Source organism: Pelophylax lessonae (assembly GCF_965119305.1).
Source record: "Pelophylax lessonae genome assembly, chromosome: 2".
NCBI lineage: Eukaryota > Metazoa > Chordata > Amphibia > Anura > Ranidae > Pelophylax > Pelophylax lessonae.
Genome location: NC_138769.1, coordinates 300,448,417 through 300,473,491, shown reverse-complemented (window position 1 = coordinate 300,473,491; position 25,075 = coordinate 300,448,417). Strand labels below are relative to the sequence as shown.

At 42.7% G+C, this 25,075-nt stretch overlaps 1 protein-coding gene across 4 annotated transcripts in view; it reads left to right on the top strand.

Annotated features, from left to right (window-relative positions):
- ANKS1A (ankyrin repeat and sterile alpha motif domain containing 1A) overlaps positions 1-25,075 on the top strand; it is a 209,618-nt gene that overhangs the window by 108,278 nt on the left and 76,265 nt on the right. For 2 of the 4 annotated variants that reach the window (XM_082245970.1, XM_082245968.1), the window contains 6 exons: positions 2,793-2,836; positions 2,938-3,058; positions 3,378-3,742; positions 4,747-4,813; positions 4,903-5,009; positions 23,802-23,900. In XM_082245970.1, the coding sequence (XP_082102096.1) occupies positions 2,793-2,836; positions 2,938-3,058; positions 3,378-3,742; positions 4,747-4,813; positions 4,903-5,009; positions 23,802-23,900 (803 nt within the window). Of the gene's footprint in view, positions 1-2,792; positions 2,837-2,937; positions 3,059-3,377; positions 3,743-4,031; positions 4,074-4,746; positions 4,814-4,902; positions 5,010-23,801; positions 23,901-25,075 lie in introns of all 4 variants that reach the window. The other 2 variants (XM_082245969.1, XM_082245967.1) reach the window with 2 other exon arrangements.

The window sequence follows — 25,075 nt, the reverse complement described above, 5'->3', positions numbered from 1 at the left end:
GGGGTTAATACTGGGGGTGATCAAGGGGTTAAGTGTGAGTCTAATTGTGCTTACTAACTGTGGGGGGGGGGGGGCTCTGTGAAAGTCACACAGAGATCGGTGTTTCAGCTTACCTGAGACACACCATTTCACTGTGCCTGTCTGACAGGAGAGCCGCCTGTTCTGTTTACATAGGCAGACGGCTTACCTGTCAGTTTTTCCGAAGATTGCTGGAGGCCGGTGGTGATCAAGCCCGCTCCTCTCGCAGTCTGGCTCTTGCTGTGTCTATTTACAGCGGGACGACACGCTGCTGAGACTATGTGCACATAACCATGTAGATCTACGTGATTATGTGCAGCCGAGCCGCCCTGCTGCAGTAAATCTACATGGGGCAGTCGGCAAGTGGTTAATGTAGTAAATGACTATTCTAGCTGGAATTGGCTGATTTTTTTAATGGATCATCTACATAGGTATACAGAGGCCCATTTCAAGCAACCATCACTACTGCGTTCTAATGGTACATTCTGTTAGCTAATCGTGTTAAAAGGCTAATTGATGATTACAAAACCCTTGTGCAATTATGTTAGTACAGCTGAAAACTGTTGTGCTGATTAGAGAAGCTGTAAAACTGGCCTTCCTTTGAGCTAGTTGAGTATCTGGAGCATCAGCATTTGTGGGTTCGAATATACTCCTAAAATGGCCAGAAAAAGAAAACTTTCTTCTGAAACTCGACAGTCTATTCTTGTTCTGAGAAATGAAGGCTATTCCATGCGAGAAATTACAAAGACACTGAAGATTTCCTACAACGGTATGTACTACCATCAGAGAACAGCACAAATGGGCTCTAACCAGATTAGAAAGAGAAGTGGGAGGCCCCAGTGCACAACTAAGCAAGAGGACAAGTAAATTAAGAGTCTCTAGTTTGAGAAATAGGCGCCTCACAGATCCTCAACTGGCAGCTTCATTAAATAGTACCTGCAAAACGCCATTCTCAATGTCCACAGCAAAGAAGTGACTCCGGGATGCTGGCCTTCCAGGCAGAGTGGCAAAGAAAAAGCCAAATCTGAGACTGGCCAATAAAAGGAAAAGATTAAGATGGGCAAAAGAACACAGACATTGGACAGAGGAAGATTGGAAAAAGTGTTATGGACAGATGAATCTAAGTTTGAGGTGATCCAACTACGACACTATCTTACATCTTTACCATTTGATCCAACGATAATGGTTGGGCCTACTGCTTTTGAGCAATTATACACGTCGGGCCAAACCACTAGATGAGGCCTTTCTGGGGCATATGCAGAATTGATAACGCCTCTGAAATTGCATATTTTATCCTATATTATTGCATGGGAAAGGGATTTGAACATAACTATCTCTGAGCAAAGAGACTTTATTTTTAATTTTATACATCAACTATTGTGTCTAGAATGCAAGAATCAGGAAAGAAATTATTAACCCGGTGGTATAGATCATCAGAGAAATTACATCATATGTTCCCAAATGCAGATTCTAGTTTCTGGCGCTGTGGAAGATTGGCGAATGCTTTTTCATATATTTTGGCTATGCCCTCGAATATGGCCTTATTGGCTAAATGTATGTAAGTTGATCAAAGACCTTACTGGTCTATCCCTTGCTCAGAATCCAGGAGCTTGCCTAATTCATTTTGGCCCCCCCCCTCTAAAAACAAATAACAATCAGTGGTAATGGCTTGTGTGCCAGCACATTGAAAATCCTCATCTCCATCTACTGTAGTTCAATGGATTAGAGCAGTAAATGAGATAATGAGAATGGAGGAATGAATGGCATTGTTAAACGGGCAGGAAGCCGATTGCAAAAACATGGTCACAATGGATCAATTTTACTTTTATCAGTAAGATGCCAGATGCTTGCTGAAAATGGACATGGGTCTGATTAGAAAGTAATACTGTGGAATATGATAATTCAGTGGTAAATGTTGGGGAGAGTGGGGGGGGTTTCCCCTCTTCACTTTTCTTTTTTTTCTTTTTTTGGGGGTAGGAAGAGTTTTGATAGGGAGGGGGGAAAATGTGTAACATTTAATGGGGCTCTGCAGTGCATCCCCGCAAGTGAGCTAAAGTGACATGACTTCTCTCAGCCTAGAACCGAGCAGACCCACTGGTCCTCTGTATAGCCCTGTTTCTCCTCCTTCTCATCTATTCCCAGGCTATGGGCTTCATAGGTCAACTGGGGTAAGCGACGTTTATTGATATGGGAAAATTTCAATTGTTTCCTAATGGGAAATGGGGGAGGAGAAGGATGGTGAGGGCTGAATTGGAGAAATAATAAGGGAAGAATTAAGTCGAGTAGAATGTGCTACATCTAGAAATGGGGGCTGGCACAGGTGTGCATGTGTAATGGGGTTCTACATGGCCCCTTGAAGTGGGTGAATGCATCAAGTCTCCATATGAGAAAAAATCAAGGTATTTAATTATTAATGTTGGTTAAATAGTAGGTGGTATACAACTTTAGCTGCTGTTAGATAAGGTGCCCGGGTTTGTTTATGTATCTATGTATTACATTGGGCCTGGGTATGCCCATACTCTGTTTTGTATTTAAATTTTTCTTTGAAATTTAATAAAAGTATTAATGACAAAAATTAAGGCAAACGGGTAAAGCACATGTGCTAACGCACACTGTAGTGTGAATGGGTCCTCAAACTCTTAACTGAAATTTTAGCAAGAACCTTAATTTACCTAGGAGTTGTTTTAATTTAACAATTTAAATGTTAACTGCATAATTGGTTGATAAAGGTGGGTACAAAAAATCAAGTAAACATTAGTATTCTTTTTCCACAGGGTTAATGCATTTGGAAGGGGATATTGCTAACTCCCAGCCTCAGGTAAAATGTTTTTCATTGCTTTCCCTCCCCCTGTTTTTCTGCCTTATTGTCCTGTGGAAAACTGTTCTCAGTGCTGTAATTTGTAACACCTTGAACTCTAGGTCAGAGCGCGTCACCCTGCACACGCACATGATCCATCTTATCCCGCAAATCGCCGTGGTTCTTCTGATTTGTCCAGTGGTCATTCTGAAGGGGAATCACATGCATCTGAGAGGCCAAACAGTAAGAAATTGCCATTAAACATGTCTGCAGAATGTTGTTCTGTTTAGCCTCCCCCTCTAAATGTCAGAGAGCAGATATGCACAATAGTACTTAGTGTTCAGCAGCTCACACCAGTTGTGCTGCAGTCTGTGTTACAGAATGATTGGAATGCCAGCTTTAGACACTTCGCAGTATCTCTTTGCTTAGTCTGTCACTTCTTGATTTTTTCATTTTGTGCTTTGGTTGTTTTGTTTTTAGTCTTTGCTCTTCATATTTTATTCTTCACTGCCTTCATCCCTCCCACTGCAAAAGTTTTATTTTGTCTCTTCGTTTTTTCCAGGTGGGCAGCGGAGGAGTAGTTCAGGGGGTTGGAGTTTGACGTCTGCTGACAGCTCTGACTCCCATCTGCTTCAGCACTTCTCTGGGCTCCTTCATGGTTCTTCTCCAGTGTGTGAAGTCCGAGATCCGCCTGTACCCTGTGAACCCTCCAGCATGGACAGCTGTAGAAACGGTGCTGCCTCTGGCATGGAGTTGCCACTTCGTCGTAGTCTGTCCAAGTCTGATTCGGACCTGTTAACATGTTCACCCCCAGCAGTTGGTGAGGGAGAAGACTGGAACCGCAGCGAGTCTCTCACCAACTGTGCAGCTGGGGGCAGCAAGAAAAGACTAGAGAAGTCCCCTTCCTTCACTTCAGAGTGGGATGAGGTCAGTCAGAGAAATGGGGAGCCACTTGAATGACATGTGAGTGGATAGTAAAGGCAAGACAGTTTTGTGAGGTCACAGACCTACAAGGCTGTCCTTTTGTAAATCTTAGTGAGTGAATAGCAGTAACGGGGGGAAAAAATGGGGTTTCATATTTGTTAGATAAGAAAGGCAAGTGAGTAAGTGCAGGATGATATTGGTAAATTAGAATGATTCCTTAAGGTCTTCAGATTTATTTGATGAGAGAACAAAAAAACGATTTACATTAATAGTTCTATCAATGCTTTTCCAGCAGAGGCTCCAGTTGGCCCCAGAATCTTCCCCCAAGCAATACGTAAGCCAGACAGCTGGGGGCAATTGTTAGAGGGGCCGGGTGCTGGTAGCAAGGTTGTCTGCTTATGTTGAGTGTTGCTTTTTCTTGTTGTATTGTTGTATGTTGCTGCTTGCTGTGATGTAGTCTGGTGGAGGAAATGATCTACTTATGTCTGTGTCAAGATAAACTGCTTTGGCTGTAATATTTCTGCGGTATTAATGGGATATCTTCCAATGCTTAGTCATGATGTGTTATAAATTTCCTGTTTTAGTGCTTGCTTGAAATACCCCAAAAGGAGAAGCTATTTTAAGATTCCTATATTTGCATTTCAGATATATCTTGAAATTAATGTAAGTGGTGGAAATGGATCTTTCATTTAATATCAATATGTGCTATAATTTAGTGAATTTAATAAAATGGTAAAATGAAGGGGGTATGTAGCAACTTGTTGCTGGTCATCAAAAGTTTTACAGCAAATTAGGATGATTTCTGGTTGACTACTATGGAGTTACTGCATACTACTTAATCTTACTTATGTAAACCCCACTGTTTGAAAGTGCTGGTGAATTTCCTTTTATGGGTAAATATAAGCAGACATTAAACAGTAAACTATATATTTGCTGCTCTTTTTACACATTTTTATGAATTTATGTTCCTTTTTCCCCTCTCTATTCTGGATTTTCCTTTTCCACAGATCGATAAGATAATGAGTTCTATTGGTCAGGGTATAGAGTTTTCCCAGGAGCAACAGGTCATAGCAGGTAACAAAATGTAACAACATAAGTGCATGCAAAGAGTGTTTGTTGTGATTCATAAGTTAGTAATATTGTTCATTCGTTAATGCTCACAGGATCCCGTATACCAGGTCACGGTGTAGCTCAGTGGTTAGAATCTCTTGGTCTCCTGCAATATGAGAGCAAGTTTGTGCTGAATGGATTTGATGATGTGCGCTTCCTGGTAAGTACATAATCTAAAAAGGTAGCGTATGTCTGTAAATGTTATATTTGTTCCAAAATTACCTCATGGAATTCATGGTCATGCTGCACAACAGCGGTGCCTAAATTTAGGCCTTGGTTAGTGTTTCACAACAAGAATCCTTGCTCATGGTTCTCTTTAACACATTTCCCATAAAGGCTGGCCTAGTCTGAAATTCTATTTTATGGAATGCATTCTACTAGCCTAAAGTAGGCACAGAAATGGGCAAACATGAGGTTTGTCAGGGCCTGTATTTAAAGACCAGCTCCAGCTAAAACTAAGTTATGGATAGGCTATATTCTGTTACATTTTAAATTCCATCTGTGTTGCTATAGTGGAGATTTCTTATTTCTTCTTGTGTCATCTGGACAGGAAGTGAGAGGAATTGTCCTTCATGGGACACAGACAGCAGTAAAACATTGGGATAGATTGAAAACCCTCTTCATTGCTGTCTGTCTCTCCATTGAAAGTATGTTCCCCACTTCCCCATGTCTGTCACAAATCTCCTGAACAGCAAAAACAATAATAAAAAGTTGACAGAACATAGTTTTGGAGATGTATTACATAATGCTGACTTGATTCGCACCCCTTCACAACCGCATTACTTAACTTGGGCACGCCATTTAACCGCTTGCCGACTGCTCACAGTATATTTACTGCGGCAGGCAGCCCCTCACAGGCAGAGCGACGTAGGTACACACACAGCCCCTCCCTCTCAAATAAAGTTAACCCCTTCACTACCAGTGTATTTTTACAGTAACAGTGCATATGTATAGCACTGATTACTGTAGAAATGTCACTGGTAGCCCCAAAAGTGTCAAAAATGTCAGTCAAGGGTCCGATCTGTCCGCCGCAATGTCGCAGTACCACAAAAAAAATCGCAGATCGCCGCCATTACGCGTTAAAAAAAAAAAAACAACAAAAATGACAAAAATCTTTCCCTTTGTTAATAAACGCGATAACTTTTGCGCAAACCAATAAAAATACGCTTTTTGCGACTTTTTTTTTTTTTTTTTTTTTTACCAAACATATGTAGCATAAAACAAATTGGTCGAAAATGTTAAAAAATTTTGATTTTTACATTTTTTTTTTTTTTGGGGGAATTTCATATAAAAAAATGTGAAAAATATTGTTATTTTTGCAAAATTGACGCTTTTTTTTGTTTATAGCGCAAAAAGTAAAAATCGCACAGGTGATCAAATACCACCAAAATAAAGCTCTGTTTGTGGGAAAAAAAGGACGTCAAATTCGTTTAGGTACAGCGTCGCACGACTGCGCAATTGTCCGTTAAAGTCACGCAGTGCCGAATCGCAAAATACCCCCTGGTCTTTTAGCAGCCAAATCCTCCGAGGCTTAAGTGGTTAAGCACCTTTTGTGTCCCTGGAAAATGATTCTAAAATCTTAATGACCATGTTTTTATCAAAAGAACATAGAACCCTTTCTATGGTAGCCACATGTGTTCTGCATATCTGGAGTGATTTGCTTTCTGAAGAGTCACTTAGAAAATTAGGCTGGTCGGACTGAAGCATTGGGAACCACCTCATTGTTTGCACTGTTATGTACCTTTTTAAATTTTCCTGCTACCACCAGTTTCACATCAGAAAGGATTAACCTGGGAGGTACTGAAGGTTCACCATCCCTGAGTGGAGTGTTGCTCATTTACATGTCAACATAATAGGAATCACTATCCTGCTACTGTTCCTGCTTGCAATCACTTTGTGGAACTCAGATCTCTACTTTTCTTCCACTGCCTTCCTACAGTGACCTGTTTACTCTGGCTGCCCAACCCTCATTAGCTCCAGATGCTTTGGGCTTGTGAGTAACTGAGGCCTTGTCTCTCTCACTTTGTGCCTAGTTGCAGTACTGTTATGTGGTTGTAACATTTCTGCACAGACACACGCAGAGGACATTACCACTGCTTGTGACCCTAGCCCATACTCCCCTTGCATTCTGCGGGTATCTACTCGATATGCTTTGAAGTAACCTGCAGCTGTAGTCTGAAACCTGGTACCTCCATTGTTTTTGGGTGGTCTTCATTAGAGTCTTCCTCGGCTCTGTCAGGTGGGGCTGAGCCCTTGTCCTCATGGGACTTCCTCACAGGACTTTTTAACCATGTGTGCTCAATTCTCTGTAAGCAGTGATGACAGAGGATCTCAATGCACTCAAGTGCCACCTCCGGCAGAGTGTATCGCTGGCCCTCCAAAGGCCTTAGGTCATGCTGGACCACTGGTTCCTTCAACTATCTCTAAATTGGGGTCCCAACAGTCTATTTCTGAAGAGACTGTTTCTGAGGTACTGCAGTCATCTGCTTTAATCCCCAATTTGCAAAGAGTTGTGATAGATCTTATTGATATAATGCTTTTTACCTTGCATTTAGAGGGTTAGTCTGCTGTTTCCAGCCTTGGGTGTTTTAGAGCTCCTACAGCTGCAAAGACCTTCCATTTACATGTGCTGTTTGAAGCACTCAGCTATATGGATTTTGAGCACCCTGAGGTGTCCTGGGCCCCGCCTCAGAGTGTGCTGAAGATGTTGCTGTTTGGGGGGGAATTCGATAAATGGTCGACTGTTTCCACTGTGGGTCAACGAGTGTACCATCTAAATAGGTGGGCCTCCATTCAGGAGGTGAGTTTTTGTTTAACTCCTTGCCCACCAAGGTATGTTTATAAACGGCATGGTAAGCAAGAGGTAACATAAGCTACAGCAGCTGCGACCTTGGCATGGTTCTTTACAGCCAACAGGGGCTTTAAGGCAAAATAGATCACTTTTTACAGGGCTACAACCATACCATAGTGTTTCATGATTGTGCAGACCTAATGCAATTTTTAAAACTTGACATGTTTGCTATCTTTTTACTTAATGCAGCTCCATCTTTTATATTTTACCAATACGTTGGTATTTTGTTTTGGTAGACATTTAGAATCCTTCCTCAGATCCCAGGTGAGTTAGTTATGCCTTCTGTTATGTGCCAGCAGTGACCTTAATCTGTTAGACCATATTAGAGTGGGTTGGTTTTCTCCAAATGGATCTCTTCAGCTGGGGCGGACTTCAATTTAAGTACGTGTGGGCTGTGGAGAAAATGTCTGGAGCTTTATGCTTTATCTGTGATGGCTTGTTACAAGTTTCTAAACACAACTTCTACATGGGTCTGATGCCCATACAGGTGCAAAAGGCTCTGTGGTTGTGCTGCTGGGAGGCTGATGACTTGTCCATTGAAGGATGTATAAAAAAACAAGATCAATCTGCGCTCCTAACTAAACAATCCACAATACCAAGCTGCTGGAAAAATATAAGATATTGGCACAAAATGATTTAAAAAAACATACAGTAATGCCCACAGAATTTATTTGAATAAACAAAATTCCACATAAAACATATAGTGCAAATAAAAACCTTATGCATTTTTTAGGTAAATCTTACTCTTGTCCAACTTCATTGAGTGACTACATGTCTACTTGATCGAACTGAGACTAGTTTCCTCCCTATGCTAGAATCCCCATTTAGATATTTGTATATTGCAATCGTATGTCCTTTTTAAGCGTTTTTTTCTCCAGGGAAAATAAGTTTAATGTTTGGATTCATTCCTCATAACCAAGGTCCTGCAGTCCTCTTATTTTTTTTACCTTCTTTGGACTTTCTCCAGTTCCAGCTCCTCTTTCCTGAGGACTATGGCCAGAACTGGACGTATACTCAAGATGTAGTCGAACCAGAGTTTTGTAAAGTGTTAGCATTTTAGTTTTTTCTCTTTAGTAAATACCCTTTTTTAACCACTTTACCTCCGTAAGATTTACCCCCTTTATGACCAGGCTATTTTTTGCAATACGGCACTGTGTTACTTTGACAAAGATGCGGTCATTCAATGCTGTACCCAAATTAAATTTATGTCCCTTTTTCCTAACAAATAGAGCTTTCTTTTGGTGGTATTTGATCACCTCTGCCTTTCTGATTTTTTGCGCTATAAACAAAAAAGACCGATTTTTGGGAAAAAAAAAAAATTTTTTTTACTTCCTGCTATAAAACCTATCCAATAAAATAATTGTAAAAATCGAATTTCTTCATAAATTTAGGCCAATATATATTTTGGTACATATTTTTTGTAAAGAAAATACCAATAATCGTATATTGAATGGTTTGTACAAACGTCTGCAAGCGATGGCATTTTTAAAATTATTATTTTTTTTTTTTTTTTAGTAATGGCAGCGATCAGCAGCTTGTAGTGGCACTGCGTTATTGCAGTGAACATTCTGCCACACTTGACGCTTTTTGGGGACCAGTGACACTAATACAGTGGTCAGTGCTAAAAAATATTCAGTTTCACTATACTGATACCGGATGGGAAGGGGTTAACTGTGTGGCTAGCCAGTGTTTTTCTATACTGTGTAAGGTGCTTTTACTAGGGGAAGAGATGGAATTTTTTCCCTGCTTTGCAGGGACACAAATCTCGCAATATCTTGCTTCTGTCTTCCCTACTGCCGTCCATTTTTTGCTACCACTTGTGATCGACCCTTGGCTTGTTCCTCGACTACGCTTCTGTCTTATCCCAACCTGCAACTACTTGTTACTGTCCTTTTGGCTTGTTTTCGGACTACGCTTCTGTTCGATCCTTACCTGCTTATCCGCTACTGGACCCTGGTTTGCTCAACTCCTGGTGGGGCGATCCTGAGGACCACGACCTGGTACTAACACTCAGCAAAATCCATCTCCACCATCATTTGCTCTGGTGAACACCCGTTAGTACTTAGATTCCACACCTCAGATGAGCCCACGTCATTTACCAGGGTTGACTGCCTGTGTACCTATCCTGCTGGTCAGTGGTAGTTCTGCTTCTGCTATAGCAAATGGTCTTCAAGCCTGACCCCTGATCGTGACACAATGACCTGGCTATTTGAGAACTCTTGGGTGTAAGCCATCTAGTCCTGGTGATTTGTTCATTGTTTTTCAAGTCTTTTTAGAACACTCGTTTCTGTTAGCCTTAAGGGTACAATTCGTGCTGTGCTGCTAGCAATACCATCTCATCTACTATACTCCTTATTCATAGTAAAAACTGAGAAGAATGTATTTAACACCGTTGCTTTCTCCCTGTCACCTGTAATCAACTTCCCTCGATTATCTGTTATGGAGGCTATATGCTGTGACTTTGCCTTTTTACTATTAAAATATTTAAAAATAAATTTGGGATTCTTTTTATTCTGTTCTTTCATGTGTCTCTACCGATCGTGCTTTTTCATTTCTTATTGCATTCTTTGTAGTGTTGGAATGCTGACAATGTCTCCTCGGCCTTATATTCCTTATATTTTTTAAAAACAGTTTTAGGTCTTATGCCTTTTTACGTTTGAATTTTACCACCCAGGTTTACCCGTAGTTCTTTTACATTTGTAACCAGTTGGAATACACTGGCTAATGCCATTAATTAAAAAATTCCTAAAGCACTCCCACTTTTCCTCTGTGCTTTTTGTTTCTAGAATGTCTTCCCTTTTCATGTCATGAAGTAAGGAGCCCAGTTTAGAAAGTTGACGCTCTTGCAATGTAATATTCTTGTCCTACCTTTTTATGTCGTCTTGTCCTGTGATTTACAGTGAACATATTTACACCATGATTGCTGTTTCCCAAGTTATCCTTTACTTCCACATCCGTAACCAGCTCTGTGTTTGTAATTAGTAGGTCAGGCAGAGGCAGTTTAGGCATCCAATAACTGACAAATGAAATTGTCCTGCAAGACATTAAAGAAACGACTACCTTAGATGAGTGAGCGGTTCCATCTGCCCAGTCTATATCTGAATAATTGAAGCCTCCATGATAACACTGCCCGGCCTTGTCGCTATTTTTAGCTGAGGGGAGATTGGTCTCCTCTTCATCCTTCAGGTTTGGGGCTTGTAGCATACACCCACTATTAATTTCCTTTTTGTTTCTTCCCTTTGAAGCTCCAGCCACGAGGATTCCACCTCCACCCTTGCACTGCTAGCAATGTCATCCCTCGTGTTCACCAGCAAATCACTCTTGACGTGCATGCACATCCCTCCTCCTCTTCTATCTATCCTGGCTCTTCGATACAGGGAAAACCCCTGAACAGTTGTTGTACATACGCATATTATTTTAATAGATATTCTGAGGCCTCCCCCCCCAAATCACCCAGCTTAATCAGTTCAGGTCTGCCGAAAGCAGTTTTACTGTTACAGGGCGGCACCTGTGCCCAGATCATGTGTATACATACGTGATCTGACACTTCCAGGTAGGGGGCACGAATGCACGCTGGTGGCGGATCGCTCCACTGTGTTTATTCACGCAAGGCAGATCGCCATTCTGACGGTGTGGAAGGGATGGAATTTGTGTTCCCCCCTAGTAGAAGCACCTCCCACAGTACAGTAAAACATTTACTAGGCACACAATTAACCCTTTGATCGCCCCTAATGCAACTCCTTTCCAGCTAGTGTCATTAGTATAGTGCATATTTTTAGCAATGATCACTGTATTGGTGTCACTGGTTCCCAGAAAGTGTCAGTGTTTGTCACAATATTGCAGTCCTGCTATAAGTCGCTGATCGCTGCTTTACTAGTAAAAAAGTAAATTAAAATATCCCATAGTTTGTAGACGCTATAACTTTTGCGCAAATCAATCTATATACGCTTATTCTAATTCTTTATGATCAAAAATATGTAGTCAAATTCCTATTGGCCTAAATTTGATTTTTTTTTTTTTCAGTTTAATAATTGGATGTGTTTTATAGCAGAAAGTAAAAAATATTTTATATTTTTTTTCAAAATTTTTGGACTCTTTTGTTTATAGCGCAACAAATAAAACCGCAGAGGTGATCAAATACCACTAAAAGAAAGCTCTATTTGTGGGGAAAAAATACATTTTTTTTCGGGTACAGTGTCGCACAACCGCGCAATTGTCCGTTAAATTCATGCAGTGCCGTGTCGCAAAAAATGGTCTGATCATGAAGGAGGTAAATCTTCCGGAGGTCAGGTGGATAAAATTTCTTCTAACTTTTTGGCAATTTTCTTCCCCAACTGAGATACACCCTCTCCATTTAGGCCCATTCCTGTAGAGCCAGAAACTGACTGACTGAAAATTCAGCCCAGTTTTCCATGAACCCAGAACCCTCCTTCCTGCACCAGTTACTCAGCCACCTGTTAAGTTCCCTAAGCTCCTGCTGCCTCTCTGGTGTGGCTTTTGAGGTACAGGAAGTGTTTCTGAGAATACGACTTTGGAGGTCCCTTTCTTCAATATAGCTCCTAATGCACTAAAATCTTTTTTTTTTTTTTTTTTTTTAGGACGCTCCCTCTTTCTCTTACCAATACGTACCATGACAGCTAGGCCCTCCTCAGTCCCACTCAACAATCTGTCCATCTGACCCATGATGTGCCGAACCCATGCACCCAGTAAGCCACATACTCTTACTTAGTCATGTTGAAAAAAGACACAAGCTCATCTAGTTCAAAAAATAAATAAATCATACAATCCCATATACACAAATCTATACCCAAATCTGTTCAGTGACCACTGTCTTTGTGACCGATTTCCCTTTCTGTCCTCCTAATAGAGTCCTCTACCACCAGTATCTGTCTACTCTTGCCTGTAACCTTGCCCCAAACCTCACTGGAGCAGAAATTCTAATGGCAGCTAGGGGAGGAAGTTTGCTTCAGCAATTTATCAACTCGGATTTGTCTCTCTAATGCTCTTCCCTCTATCCTTCTTTCTGACTGTAACCCAGCTACCTACCTACCTTCCTCTCCATAATACCCCACCCCCCATACTAGCCCCGGCAAGCACCTTTCCAGGTTGTTGATGCTTTGCAGATTTGCCAATTGATTCTTGAGATCCAGAATCTTGGCTTCCAAACAAACAATATGCTCATGTCTCACACAACAGTATTCAACCTTCCACAGCTGTTCAAGGAACGTACACATGGAGCAAGATGTGCACTGGGTCAAATCGCCACATTTCACCCACTAATGTAATGGGTATAATCCAGGGGAAAAAAAAAAGGTTTATTTTTATGTTTCAATATTTTTTATTATTATGGAAATCTCCTCAAACAATAAACATCAATGAACATCTTTACAGAGTTTAAGGTGATTATCACATAAGTTCTATGCACACTGACAAACTTCGCTAAACCGTGTAATCATATTCAATTAGTACTTGTAAGGATAAAACAATTATACTCTATGCATACTTTTATGTCGTTGGTCAGTAAATCCGACAATTTTGGATTACCTGAGCACTAAGCAAAGGCTGCAAGCTGGGATATTTTGGTTTTATAATGCACTCCAATACCCAGACCCGAATCAAAAAATCCCAGTCTTTCTTCTCTGGGAGATGGAATTGGGTGAATCCTTCTCTATACAAAACCGGTTGCTCGCAGTTCGACAGAGTTTTGTTACCTCCAGATGTACGGATCATTGGGCTAACTATCTAAAGATCCTTCATAAAGGCTACCTTACGCCGTATAAATTGTCCAAAATCTAACTGGACTACTCACCCCTCTGCTGGCATCACTGTGGGTATACTGGGAACCTCACTCATATCCTGTGGGAATGCCCTAACTTGCGCAGTTTTAGGAATGCAGTATTTACACTGATATCACAGCTCACGGGTATGCTGACCAAACCCACCCCAGGCCTGGCACTACTGAACTTACATATTTCTAGATTCCCACAACATTTCACAACTGTCGTGACCCATCTTTTAATAGCCTCCAGACTAGATATAACGAAAAAATGGAAGACCCACTTTGCTCCTGAGCTTTCAGAAGTCATCCATAGGATGAATTCTCCACTGCCTGCCCTATATGAAAGATCAATTGCTTGCAATCACGATTCCTTGCGTTCCTTTCACACCCAATGGTCCATCTGGACCAAAACATTTTTAAAGACAAGGAGCTCTAGAACTATTATCAAATCCCACGTTGTACTTCACAAAACTAAAAGACAAAACAGTATAGTCCCAACGTTTTATAAAGTGCCACGTGGGATTTGATAATAGTTCCAAGAGCTCCTTGTCTTTTAAAAAAGTTTTGGTCCAGATGGAATGTGAATGGGTGTGAAAGGAACGCAAGGATATCCCAGCTTACAGCCTTTGCTTAGTGCTTAGGTAATCCAAAATTGTCGGATTTACTGACACAAATTTAGTGGGAAATTTAGTGGGAAATTTGGAGTGAAAGTAATGAATTTGTATTTTTGCATATGAGCTTTCCCAAAGGTCTTCCGGGATCTCAGCCAGGTCCCGAAACCCTAGTTTTAGCCGGGGGGTCACAGAAGGGGGTCACGAAAGGGTTTTGTAGAAGGCTGGATTTAGTGGGTGGTATACTCGAGTGCTCTCCATGCCTCAAGTGAAACTTGAACGCTTGGGGTAACATTCATTTGGAGATTCTGGTCGTAGGCTGCAGCCTGGAGGAGAGCTGGTAAATCCCTATTTTCAAGGAGTGTCTTTTCTAGAGAGAGCCATAATTTGTCAGAGATGGGTTGAAACCAGGATTTAGTTTGGTCAAGTATTGCGGCGTAGTGATGTTTCAGCACTGGTAATTTCACCCCTCCATTATTTTTATGCCGGATCAGAGTATTGAATGAAATCCGGGCTCTACCACCCTTCCATATAAATCTCCTGAGTATAATGTCAAAATCTCCAAAAAATTTACTAGGTATTGGACTGGGGATAGTTCAGAACAGGTACAATACCAACCAAGACAGTTCATGGAGTGATAGAGTGTAAATCCTCCTTAACCCCAAAATGGATATATAATTAAGGTCATAGGTTTTAGCGAATGGGTAAGAAAGGGTAGTTCTTAAATACTTTAAGGAGTGTTTTTGCTACTGGTAATTGAAGTTTGATTTTAGATTGGAAGGTGTCGTTTTATTCACATGTATGGGGAGTATAGAGGACTTTGTTTTGTTTGTAGTAGGAAACTTCACTAAAATCATGAATCTTTTTAGACTTCCTGTAGTGACACTTGAGGGTTTGTCAGGGTTAACATGACGTCTCCTGCAAACTGTCCAATTTTGTGTGATTCTCCCCAACTTGCAACCCAGAAATCAGGGGCTTTGTCCGGATTGCTGTGGCTAGTGGTTCCATAATTAATGGGAATATAATAGGCGATAGAGGGCACCCTTGACGGGTTCCATTGGTTATTGGGAATGCTTCAGATAGGACATTTGAGCTGTATATACATGCTGATGGATTGGAATACAGAACCATTATCCTCTTATGAATTAATCCTGTAAGTCCAAACTTGGTGAGAACTGATTGTAGAAAGCCTTCTCGGCATCTAGAGTCTGGATAGTTGAGGGTTCACTCTGAATCTCTAGAATCCCCAGTAAATTAGGCATATGTTGGGTGCTATCCGGAGCCTGACACCCTAGTACAAAACCCACCTGATCTGACCTTATAAGAGAGGGGGTGACTGTGGCCAATCTGGCATAGAATTGGCATAGATCTTTAGATCTGTGTTCAGCAAAGATATGGGTCTAAAATTCTTATGGTGGTTAGGGTCCTTTCCCGCCTTAGGGAGTGTTTATACAATCGCTTTTAACATCTCTTGCGGAAAGGAACCAGAGGATGTTGCTTTATTGAATACCGAGGTTATGTGAGGAGCGATGACTTCGCTCAGAGCCTTATGGTATTCCGCTGAGAAACCGTCAGCGCCCGAGCCTTTATTTTTCAGACCTCTAATAACTATGGTAGTCTCAGCAATGGAAATAGGGGCATTTAATAATTCTTGGACATCTGAATCTACTTTGGGCATATGGATAGCAGAAAGATAGGATGAGAGACTCCTCCATGGTTTGGGGTGTAGTAGGGTCCTCTTGAAGATTATATAGTAAATGGTAAAAATGCTTAAATGCTTTAGCTATATCAGCAGGGTGATATACTACACTGCCATCTAGTGGATTTTAGATAGAAGACAGGTTAGTTTTAGGTTGCTGCTTCTGAAGTTTCCTAGCTAAGAATTTTCCTGCTCTTGCTTTGGGAATATTTTTTTGCTTTTAATGATTTCAGTACTTTTTCCTGATCTGACATTAGTAGTAGGCGCAGCCCAGGAAGTGACCAGTATTCTGTGTTGGGCCTAGACTTGCGTCCCGGCGATTTCGGCAGTTCACATTCCGGGTGTGGAGAACTGTCAGGCCGATTATCTGAGCTGCCAGACCCTGGACCAGGGGGAATGGTCCCTGCACCCGGAGGTGTTTCAGATGCTGTGTGCGAAATGGGGATCCCCGGATGTGGATCTGTTCGTGTCCCGGCTAAACAACAAGGTGGGAAGGTTCGTGGCAAAAACACACGATCCTCTGGCGGACGCCTCGGATGCGCTGGTGGTGCCTTGGCACCGGTATCGTCTGATATATGCCTTTCCCCTGATTCAGTTGTTGTCCAGGTTCCTGCGCAGGTTGGTCTCGGAACCGAAGTTGGTGATTCTGGTGGCCCCGCTGGTCCTGGTACACGGACATCATTCAACTGGCCGTCAAGCCTCCATGGCGGCTACCGTTGCAAGACGATCTGCTGTCTCAGGGACCGATCTTCCATCCTGCTTTACAGTCACTGGCTTTAACGGCATGGCTGTTGAAAGCCAGGTCCTGAGAGAAAGGGGTCTCTCATCTGAAGTCATTCCTACTTTGCTCAAGGCTAGGAAAGCCTCGTCCGGTAAGATCTATTACCGTACCTGGAAGGCTTATTTTGCCTGGTGTGAATCCAGAGGCTTCCCTCCTCGTGCCTACTCGGTGGTGAGGGTGTTGGCCTTCCTACAAACTGGTGTGGATCAGCGCCTGGCGTTGACCACGATTAAGGGCCAGCTGTCTGCGCTGGCCGTCCTTTTTCAGTGCCCCTTGGCGTCTAACTCTTTGATTCGCATCTTATTCAAGGTGTGCGTCACTTGGCCCCTCCTCGGAGGGCGCCTCTACCTCCTTGGGACTTGAACTTGGTTCTGTCCATTTTGCAATGTCCTCCCTTTGAAAACATCAGGGAAATTGCTTTGCCTCTGCTGTCCAAAATGGTTGCTTTTCTAGTGGCGCAGAGTGTCGGAGTTGACGGCCTTGTCTTGCCGCTCCCCTTACCTGGTGGTTCATAGGGATAAGGTGGTCTTGCGACCCAACCAGTCCTTCCTTCCAAAGGTGGTTTCTGATTTTCACCTTAATGAGGACATTGTTTTGCCCTCGCTTTGTGCCAATCCTAAACATCCTAAGGCCTTACATTCCTTGGATGTTGTCAGGGCGATCAGGGTTTACCTGTCGTCCACTGAATCCTTTCGGAAGTCGGATTCTCTTTTTGTCCTTCCTGAGGGACCTCGGAAGGGTATGGCTGCGTCTGCGGGGACCATTTCAAAATGGATCAGACAGACGATTGTTCAGGCCTTTTCGATTAAGGAAAGGGTACCACCCTTTCCTGTCAAGGCGCACTCTACCAGAGTGGTGAGTGCGTCCTGGGCCTTCCGGCATCAGGCTTCGGTGGTCCAGCTGTGCAAGGCTGCGACTTGGTCGTCAGTGCACCCCTTTTCAGAATTCTACAAACTTGATGTTCTGGCATTGCAGATGCCTCCTTTGGCCGCAAAGTTCTGTGTGTGGCAGTGCCTTAAGGGGGCCCTAGTTTTGCAGGTCCCTGGCTGTTGGGGTTGTTTCCCCCTTGTTTATTTGCTTTATTGTTGCTCCAGTTGAGCTTTTCTGTTGCCCAGAGGGTACCTTCTGTTCACGTTAGGTTCCTTTCTCTGACATGGGTGCTGCGTTGCCTTTGTGGCGGTTACGTTTCCCACCCCTCATGTCTACACTGCTTTGGGACATCCCATTGGTGAAGACTGAATGAGTGGGCGGCGACTGTCAGAGGACGTAAGAGAAAACTGAATTTTTGTAAAATCTTACCGTAAAATTCCTTTCTCTGAGTCCTCTCACAGTTGCCGCCCCCGCCCCTCTATTTGGGGTTCTTTGGACTTTAACTGCTTGCTACCAAACTGAGTTGGGATGGCTGATAGCAGGGGGGTATTGGACCAGTGGGACAGCCCCCATAGGTGTGTCTATGTAAATTACTTTGTTTTTAACAAGTCTTATGCCTAGCTTGCTCCTATGGATAAGAGGTCAATACCCCATTGGTGAAGACTGAATGAGTGGGCGGCGACTGTCAGAGGACTCAGAGAAAGGAATTTTACGGTAAGATTTTACAAAAATTAAATTTTTTCTGCCTAGTCAGGAGTAAGGACCTAGTTCCTTGCTGGAATCTCTGGTCCTGGCAATTTTTTCTTTTTAAATTTAATTTCTTTCCTCTCTTATAATTTTGTTCCTGTGAGAGTTACAATCAAGTGCTGGACTGGGCGACAAACTGGATAATCTAGATCCTTGGGGTCCCCCCAGTCTGGCCAGCAAGCGCGTGCAGACTGCAGCTCCGCGCTAGGTTGGCCACAACATAGCTCCACTGGATGGGGGCTGGCCTTCGAGTTAAACGTCTCGTGAGGGTGCATATGAACTTGCTTTTGCCTGAATCACAGCGTTTCCTCCTGGCTGACAGCACCCACATTGCAAAGGAGCGGTGTCCTGTCCGAACTGGTGCCCGCCCTGTTCCTGGTGTGGTAAATAGCTGTCCCCCCCCCCCCCCCCCCCGCCACTACCCTTGGAGGGTTTTTGGGGTGGATGTGGACCCCTCCCTGGGATGGTCTAGTCGGATCCCCGGGCTCCCCTCCCTCCCAGTCTGTCTCCTCACCTTCTCGATGGTCTATTGCAGGCCTGTGCCCCCCATCTGCCCCCCCCCCCTCAGGTGGACATACCTTTTGTAGGTCGGCATGGGGTGCTGCATTGGCGAATTATGTTGCCGCGCAGGGCCGCCGTTTTCTTGTAGCCTTTTATACTACAGATGTCATGTTTGTGTAGCCTCAGCGGCCATTTTCCTGTGGTTTCCCAATGCAAATAGTAGCGGTGGCCATGTTTTTGGAGACAGATGGGCGGTGATTCAGCGGTGGGACCCCTTTCTCGGTCTCTATTGTTGATCCCTGGATATTCCTGTTCCTGATCGCTGCATGGTGAGCAGTTCATGCTGTGAGTACCTGACCGGTGGTGGTGAGTCCTTTTTGTAGAGTTTTCTCTCCCTCTCTCTGCTATTGCAGCGGTAATCCTCTGTGCTGTGCCTTGTAGTGCCGAAAAGCGCGGTGGGGTATCCCTGATGGTGTTTGTACACTTTTTTTGTGTGGGTTCCCCTCTCCATTCATGGAGTCCCTGGAGCATATTTCACCACCTGATCCCCTTTCAGCGGCTGTTGGGCCCTCCGGGTCCCAACAGATGATGGCGGTCCCGGAGTCCTTGGTGTCCAAGGAGATTTGGTCCTGGGCAAACGGGCTAGCAAAAAGTGTTTCCCCCGCCTTCACCTGTTTCCTCTGTCTCATCAGATCCTGAATCTGATTCGGCTGCTGTGGATGTGAGTTATCCTTCGGGGTCTGCATCCACGCACCCTGCATGCTCAGGTAGTGAGGATGATTCCTCTGCTCATGTAGCCGAACATGAAAAGGCGCTAGTGGATGCACTGATTGTATCAGTGCGGGAAACCTTAAATATGGAGGATGCGGCTCCGTTTGCACAGTTCAAAACGACACCTTTGCAAAAGGAGATTCTCATGAAATGGAACAAGGGACCTCAGTCTCTAGACAACCCGATCCTGTTGGTGGCTTCGTTCTCTCGCACTTTGTCAGGGAAAATCATTTCTTCCCCTGTGCTTGACGGTTGTCACCAAGGATGCCAGCTTGTCCGGGTGGGGAGGTGTCCTCGGCACAGAGTGTGCTCAGGGGTCTGGACTCTGGGAGAGTCCAGGCTACTGATCAATGTCTTGGAGCTCTGAGCGATCAGGCTTTGTCTGGATCATTGAACAAGTAGTCTCCAGGGGTGTCCGGTATGTATTCAATCAGACAATGCCACGGCCCTGGCCTGGCTCAATCACCAAGGGGGCACAAGAAGTGTCCTGGCGTTCAGGAAGTAGCCGGCATTCTAAGGTGGGCAGAATGAATCGTTCCAGCCCTCTTTGCTGTGCACTTTCCAGGAGTGGTAAATTGGCAGGGGGACTAACTTCACCAACAGGTGTTGGACCAAGGGGAATGGTCACTTCATCTGAAGGTGTTCTATCAGTTGTGTCTCCGGTGGGGCACTCTCGAGGTGGATCTGTTGGCCTCTCTCCTCAACAGGAAAGTGCAGAGGTTTGTGGCATGGTCTCGGGATCCTGTAGCTGACGCCATAGACACTTTAGTGGCTCTTTGGAGTCAGTTTTGTCTGATTTACACCTTTTCTCCTCTCAAACTTCTGCCGAGACTCCTAAGCAGGATTGAGGTAGAAGGGGTTATGGTCATCCTAGTGGCGCCACACAAGCCTCACCGGTCTTGGTACGGCTGGTCGCCGATGCTCCTTGGAGACTTTCTCTCAGGGAAGATCTGCTGTCCCAAGGGCAAATCTTCCATCCTGCTTTACAATCACTGGCTGTGACGGCTTGGCTGTTGAAAGCCAGGTGCTGAAGGATAGAGGGTTGTCTAACTCTGTGATTCCTACACTGTTAAAAGCTAGAAAATCTACTTCTAGTAAGATTCACCATTGTACATGGAAGACATACATTGCATGGTGTGAATCCCTCAGGGTTCACCTTCGCACTTTTTCAGTGACTCGGATCTTGGCTTTCCTCCAACGAGGGGTTGAGCAGTGCCTTGCCTTGAGTACCATCAAGGGCCAGGTCTCGGCCTTGGCGGTTTTCTTTCAACATCCGTTGGCCACACACTCCTTGGTGTATAACTTTTTATATAGAGGTCTCCATTGTTGCCGTTGGATCTCAATTTGGGGTTGTCAGTTCTCCAGAAGCCTCCTTTTGAAAATATTCGGGAGATTCCCCTGCTTGCGTTGTCCCAGAAGGTGGCCTTTTTGGTTGCTATTACTTCTGCGTGCAGGGTGTCTAAACTGGCGGCGTTGTCATGTTGTTCATCTTACCTGGTGGTTCACAGGGTTAAGGTGCTTCTTCGTCCATGTACATTTTTTCTTCCGAAGGTTGTCTCTGATTTTCCCCTGAATGAGGACATTGTGTTGCCCTCCCAGTTTTCCAAACCTAAGCATCCTAAGGAAATTGCTTTGCATTCCCTGGATGTGGTTCGGGCAATAAAGGTGCACCTGGCAGCTACGGAGTCTTTTAGAAACTCACTATTTGTCCTCAAGGATGGACCTCGCAAGAGTTTAGTTGCTTCTGCTGCAACCATTTCCAGATGGATCAGATAGACTGTGGTTCAGGCTTATTCCATTAAGGGTCAGGTTCCTTCTTTCCCTGTTAAGGCGCACTCTACACGGGCGCTTAGTGCCTCCTGGGCCTTCCGTCATCAGGCGTAAGGGATGCAGGTTTGCAAGGTGGCTACCTGGTCGTCTGTACACGTTCACAACGTTTTATAAAGTGGGTGTGTTTGCATCTGGGGATGCTTCTTTCGGCCTCAAGGTTTTGCAGGCTGATGTTTAGAGGACTTGCCCTCTTTGAGGGTGTTTTCTATTTATTTCAGGTGAGCTCCAGTTGTTTGATTGAACTCCAAGTTACCTGGTTGGCTATGTTTAACCTTTGGGAAGTTTTTTCTGCTGTTCCCACTCCTTATGTTTTGGGACGTCCCAATGGTTATGAATATCAGGAGCGGTGTCTGTCACTGAACGAAAGAGAAAATGGGATTTTTTTACTTATTGTAAAATCCATTTCTCTGATGTTTATTGACGAACACAGCACCTGCCCCTCTTTGGAGTTTTTTTTTTTTCTTCTTACACTGCTTGTTACAAAACTGAATACCTATAGCAGAGTGTGGGAGAATACCCCAAGGGACTGCCCCATAGGCGTGGTTGTTTTTATGTCTGCCTAGTGTCCTACTCCTGTAGGGGGAAGTATAACCCACTGATCACAAAGATGGGAAGCTGTGTCCATCAATGAACATCCGAGAAATGTATTTTACGGTAAGTTCCTTTTTATTTTTTGCTAATATATATATATATATATATATATATATATATATATATATATATATATATATATATATATATATATAATTTTTTTTTTTTTTTTGCAGAAGTCTTTCAAACAGTTTTTTGTGTAAAAAAAAAAAAAAAGATACACTTTAATGAATTTTAAAAAAACTAAACCGTAAAGTTAGCCCAATTTTTTGTATAATGTAAAAGATGATGTTACACCAAGAATCAAGTGAATCATGATCTTTATTCTAAGCAAAAAAAATCGTGATTCTCATTTTATCCAGAATCGTGCAGCTCTACCATATAGTAAACTTGGTGTTGAGTTATTCACTTTAAGGTCATCCCAGAGGACAAGGGGACACTCTTTACAACTAGAGGAAAAGAGATTTCATCTCCAAATATGGAAAGGTTTCTTCACAGTAAGAGCTGTGAAAATGTGGAATAGGCTCCCTCCAGAGGTGGTTCTGGCCAGCTCAGTAGATTGCTTTAAAAAATGCCTGGATTCTTTCATAAACATAATTCATAAACACATTTATAGGTAAAGTTGATCCAGAGAATATCAGATTTCCTCTTGGGGGATCATGAAGTCATTTTTCCCCTCCTGGAGCAAATTGGATCATGTTTTGCTGGGGTTTTTTTTTTTTTTTGCCTTCCTCTAGATCAAATGTGGGTTTAGGATTGTGTATATGGGATTGGATGGTCTGTTTTTTTTCTTTTTTGTGTTGAACAAGATGGACTTGGAAGCTAAATGTTCTATAGATCTAAAGTGAGAGAACATGTAGCATTTTCCAGCAGCTGCAGCCTCTCCCAGCATGTGTCCTCATTATATACAAAGAACACAGGTGGAAGTAAAGAAAATCTCTCGATTTCCTGTTAAACCAGACTAATTTCAATCCACGTATGACCGGCTTTACTCAATATGTAAATGGTTACCAGACAGCCTTTTCCCTTCAAAAGCTGCTATCAATGGACTCTCAGAAGTATCTCCTGGCATTAACTAAACACAAACACGATGCTGATCTATAATTAATATTATACAGGATTTATATAGCGCCAACAGTTTGCGCAGCGCTTTACAATGTGAGGGAAGACAATACAGTTACAATACAATTCAAAACAGGAGGAAATAGAGGGCCCTGCTCGTTAGAGCTTACAATCTAGAAGGGAGGGTCAAGTGAAACAAAAGGCAATAACCGTGGGGGGTGGGCTGATGGAGAAAATGGAGGTACATTTGTTAGGTGTGGGTAGGATAGGCTTCTCTGAAAAGGAGGGTTTTCAGAGATCGCGTAAAAGCGAATAGAGTAGGAGATAATCGGACAGATAATCTATGATGTGCTGTAACCATGTTCAAAACAGTTATCACATATAGGAAATCCTTCTGAGGCTCCAGTCATACCATAGTTGTGAGGGGAGCTTTGGTCACAACATAAACAGTATAAATTAGTCCAGTGCTTATGTATTGTTTAGTGCGCACTTGGATAGATCACACAGTCATTTCCATTTTGCATTCACAGTTTCATCTCATCCTAGTATAAGGACCTGGGTTTTTTTACTACCATTTATTATCCTGGTTAGAAATGCGTCATTCCAAAGTAGGAAAAGACCATCCTATTCACAAAAGTGCCTTAACTGTGTTCCAGTGGCCTAATGTATAGGCTTAGTATAGATAGCAGGAATTTAAATAGCAGAAACCTATTTTTTTTTTAGCTTACATAGAATACAGTATGCACTTACAAAAAGCATCTGCATGTATTTCATTTGGTTACACTGATGTGTTCGTTTTACTGTTGTTTAATTCATAGCACTCTATATTTCTTTCTCTTTTTTTTTTTTCTCCCTGCAGACTGACAATATATTGGAGGACCAAGACCTAATGGATATTGGGATCACAGATGTAGACCATCGTCGCCGGCTTCTTCAGGCTGCCCATTTTTTACCAAAGGTAATGAAGTTACAATAATGCACCCTTCTCTTCAGGTATTAGGTTAATTTCAGGGTCCTCTGAAATACATTCAGAGTAAACTAGTTTTATGCTGTGTAACAGTACTGTCATGAATATTCAGAGTTTTAAAATGTAGGTATTGGTATAGAAACCAGGGCAATTGAAAAACTGTTTCTTTAGATGCAGCTTTTAATGCTGCAGCATGGTCTTGTCTAAAAATTGCTCTACACTGGGCCTAATCTTATTGATTTTGGTAAGTCTGGTATACAAATATTTTTGCAACAAATTCTGCAGCAAAATGTTGTACCAATGGTAGGATATCTGAATCTTTTTCTCTGGGGGTTAGAGAACCAGGCAGTCCCTCCCTTCTTTATGATATGAAAAAACTTGGCCTCCTGCATTAGATCATATTCTATAAAAGTGTTGAGAATGCAGGTGAGGAAGAGAAAATTGCACTTTATTGAGTTAAGATGGTGCTGTTTCTGGCAGATTCAGGTCCCTCTCCCCCAGAAAGCGCTTCATTTTTAATCACCGTTTCTACTTTGGCCTCTATATTAAATAAACTAAATATATTGTATTTCTTATAGATTTTTTAATTATTCTTCGAACATTAATAATTCTTTTATTTTAATGATAAAATCTGGGAAATAACTTAATATAAAATTTACTAATATATGTTTGTGTTTAAATCCAAGTGTGTGGCTTCGTCTACCCCAGGTATTTTTACATATTGCTACAATTCCCAATACCTACCCATGTCTCCATTTACAAAATTTTGTTACCTGCTACTGAAATTTTGTTTGCGATTGCCTGAGCTTCAAGTTATTACATAAGCCTGCAAAAAATTGAGGCCTTGAGTTACTTTGCCAACATAGATATGTGGGTGCCAACCAAACTCTTCCATCTGGTGACTTGATCTGTTCTGGGAAATATGTATAAAGTGCATTTACTAGCATTTGGTTTACTGGGAGACCCTAAATTGTTGCTGTATGAACTACTGAAGGGCGTATGAGAAAAAACCCACAACCCTCTGCTATCCTTACTCAAGTGCTTAAAATTAGAGACTTAGGGATTACTATCTATCATTGTGGGAGTACACCACTCTCTCTGAAAAAAAAACAGTCCAAAAAGGTTGAGTGGGGACAAGTGGGTTTCCTCTCTGAGGCTGAACTTTG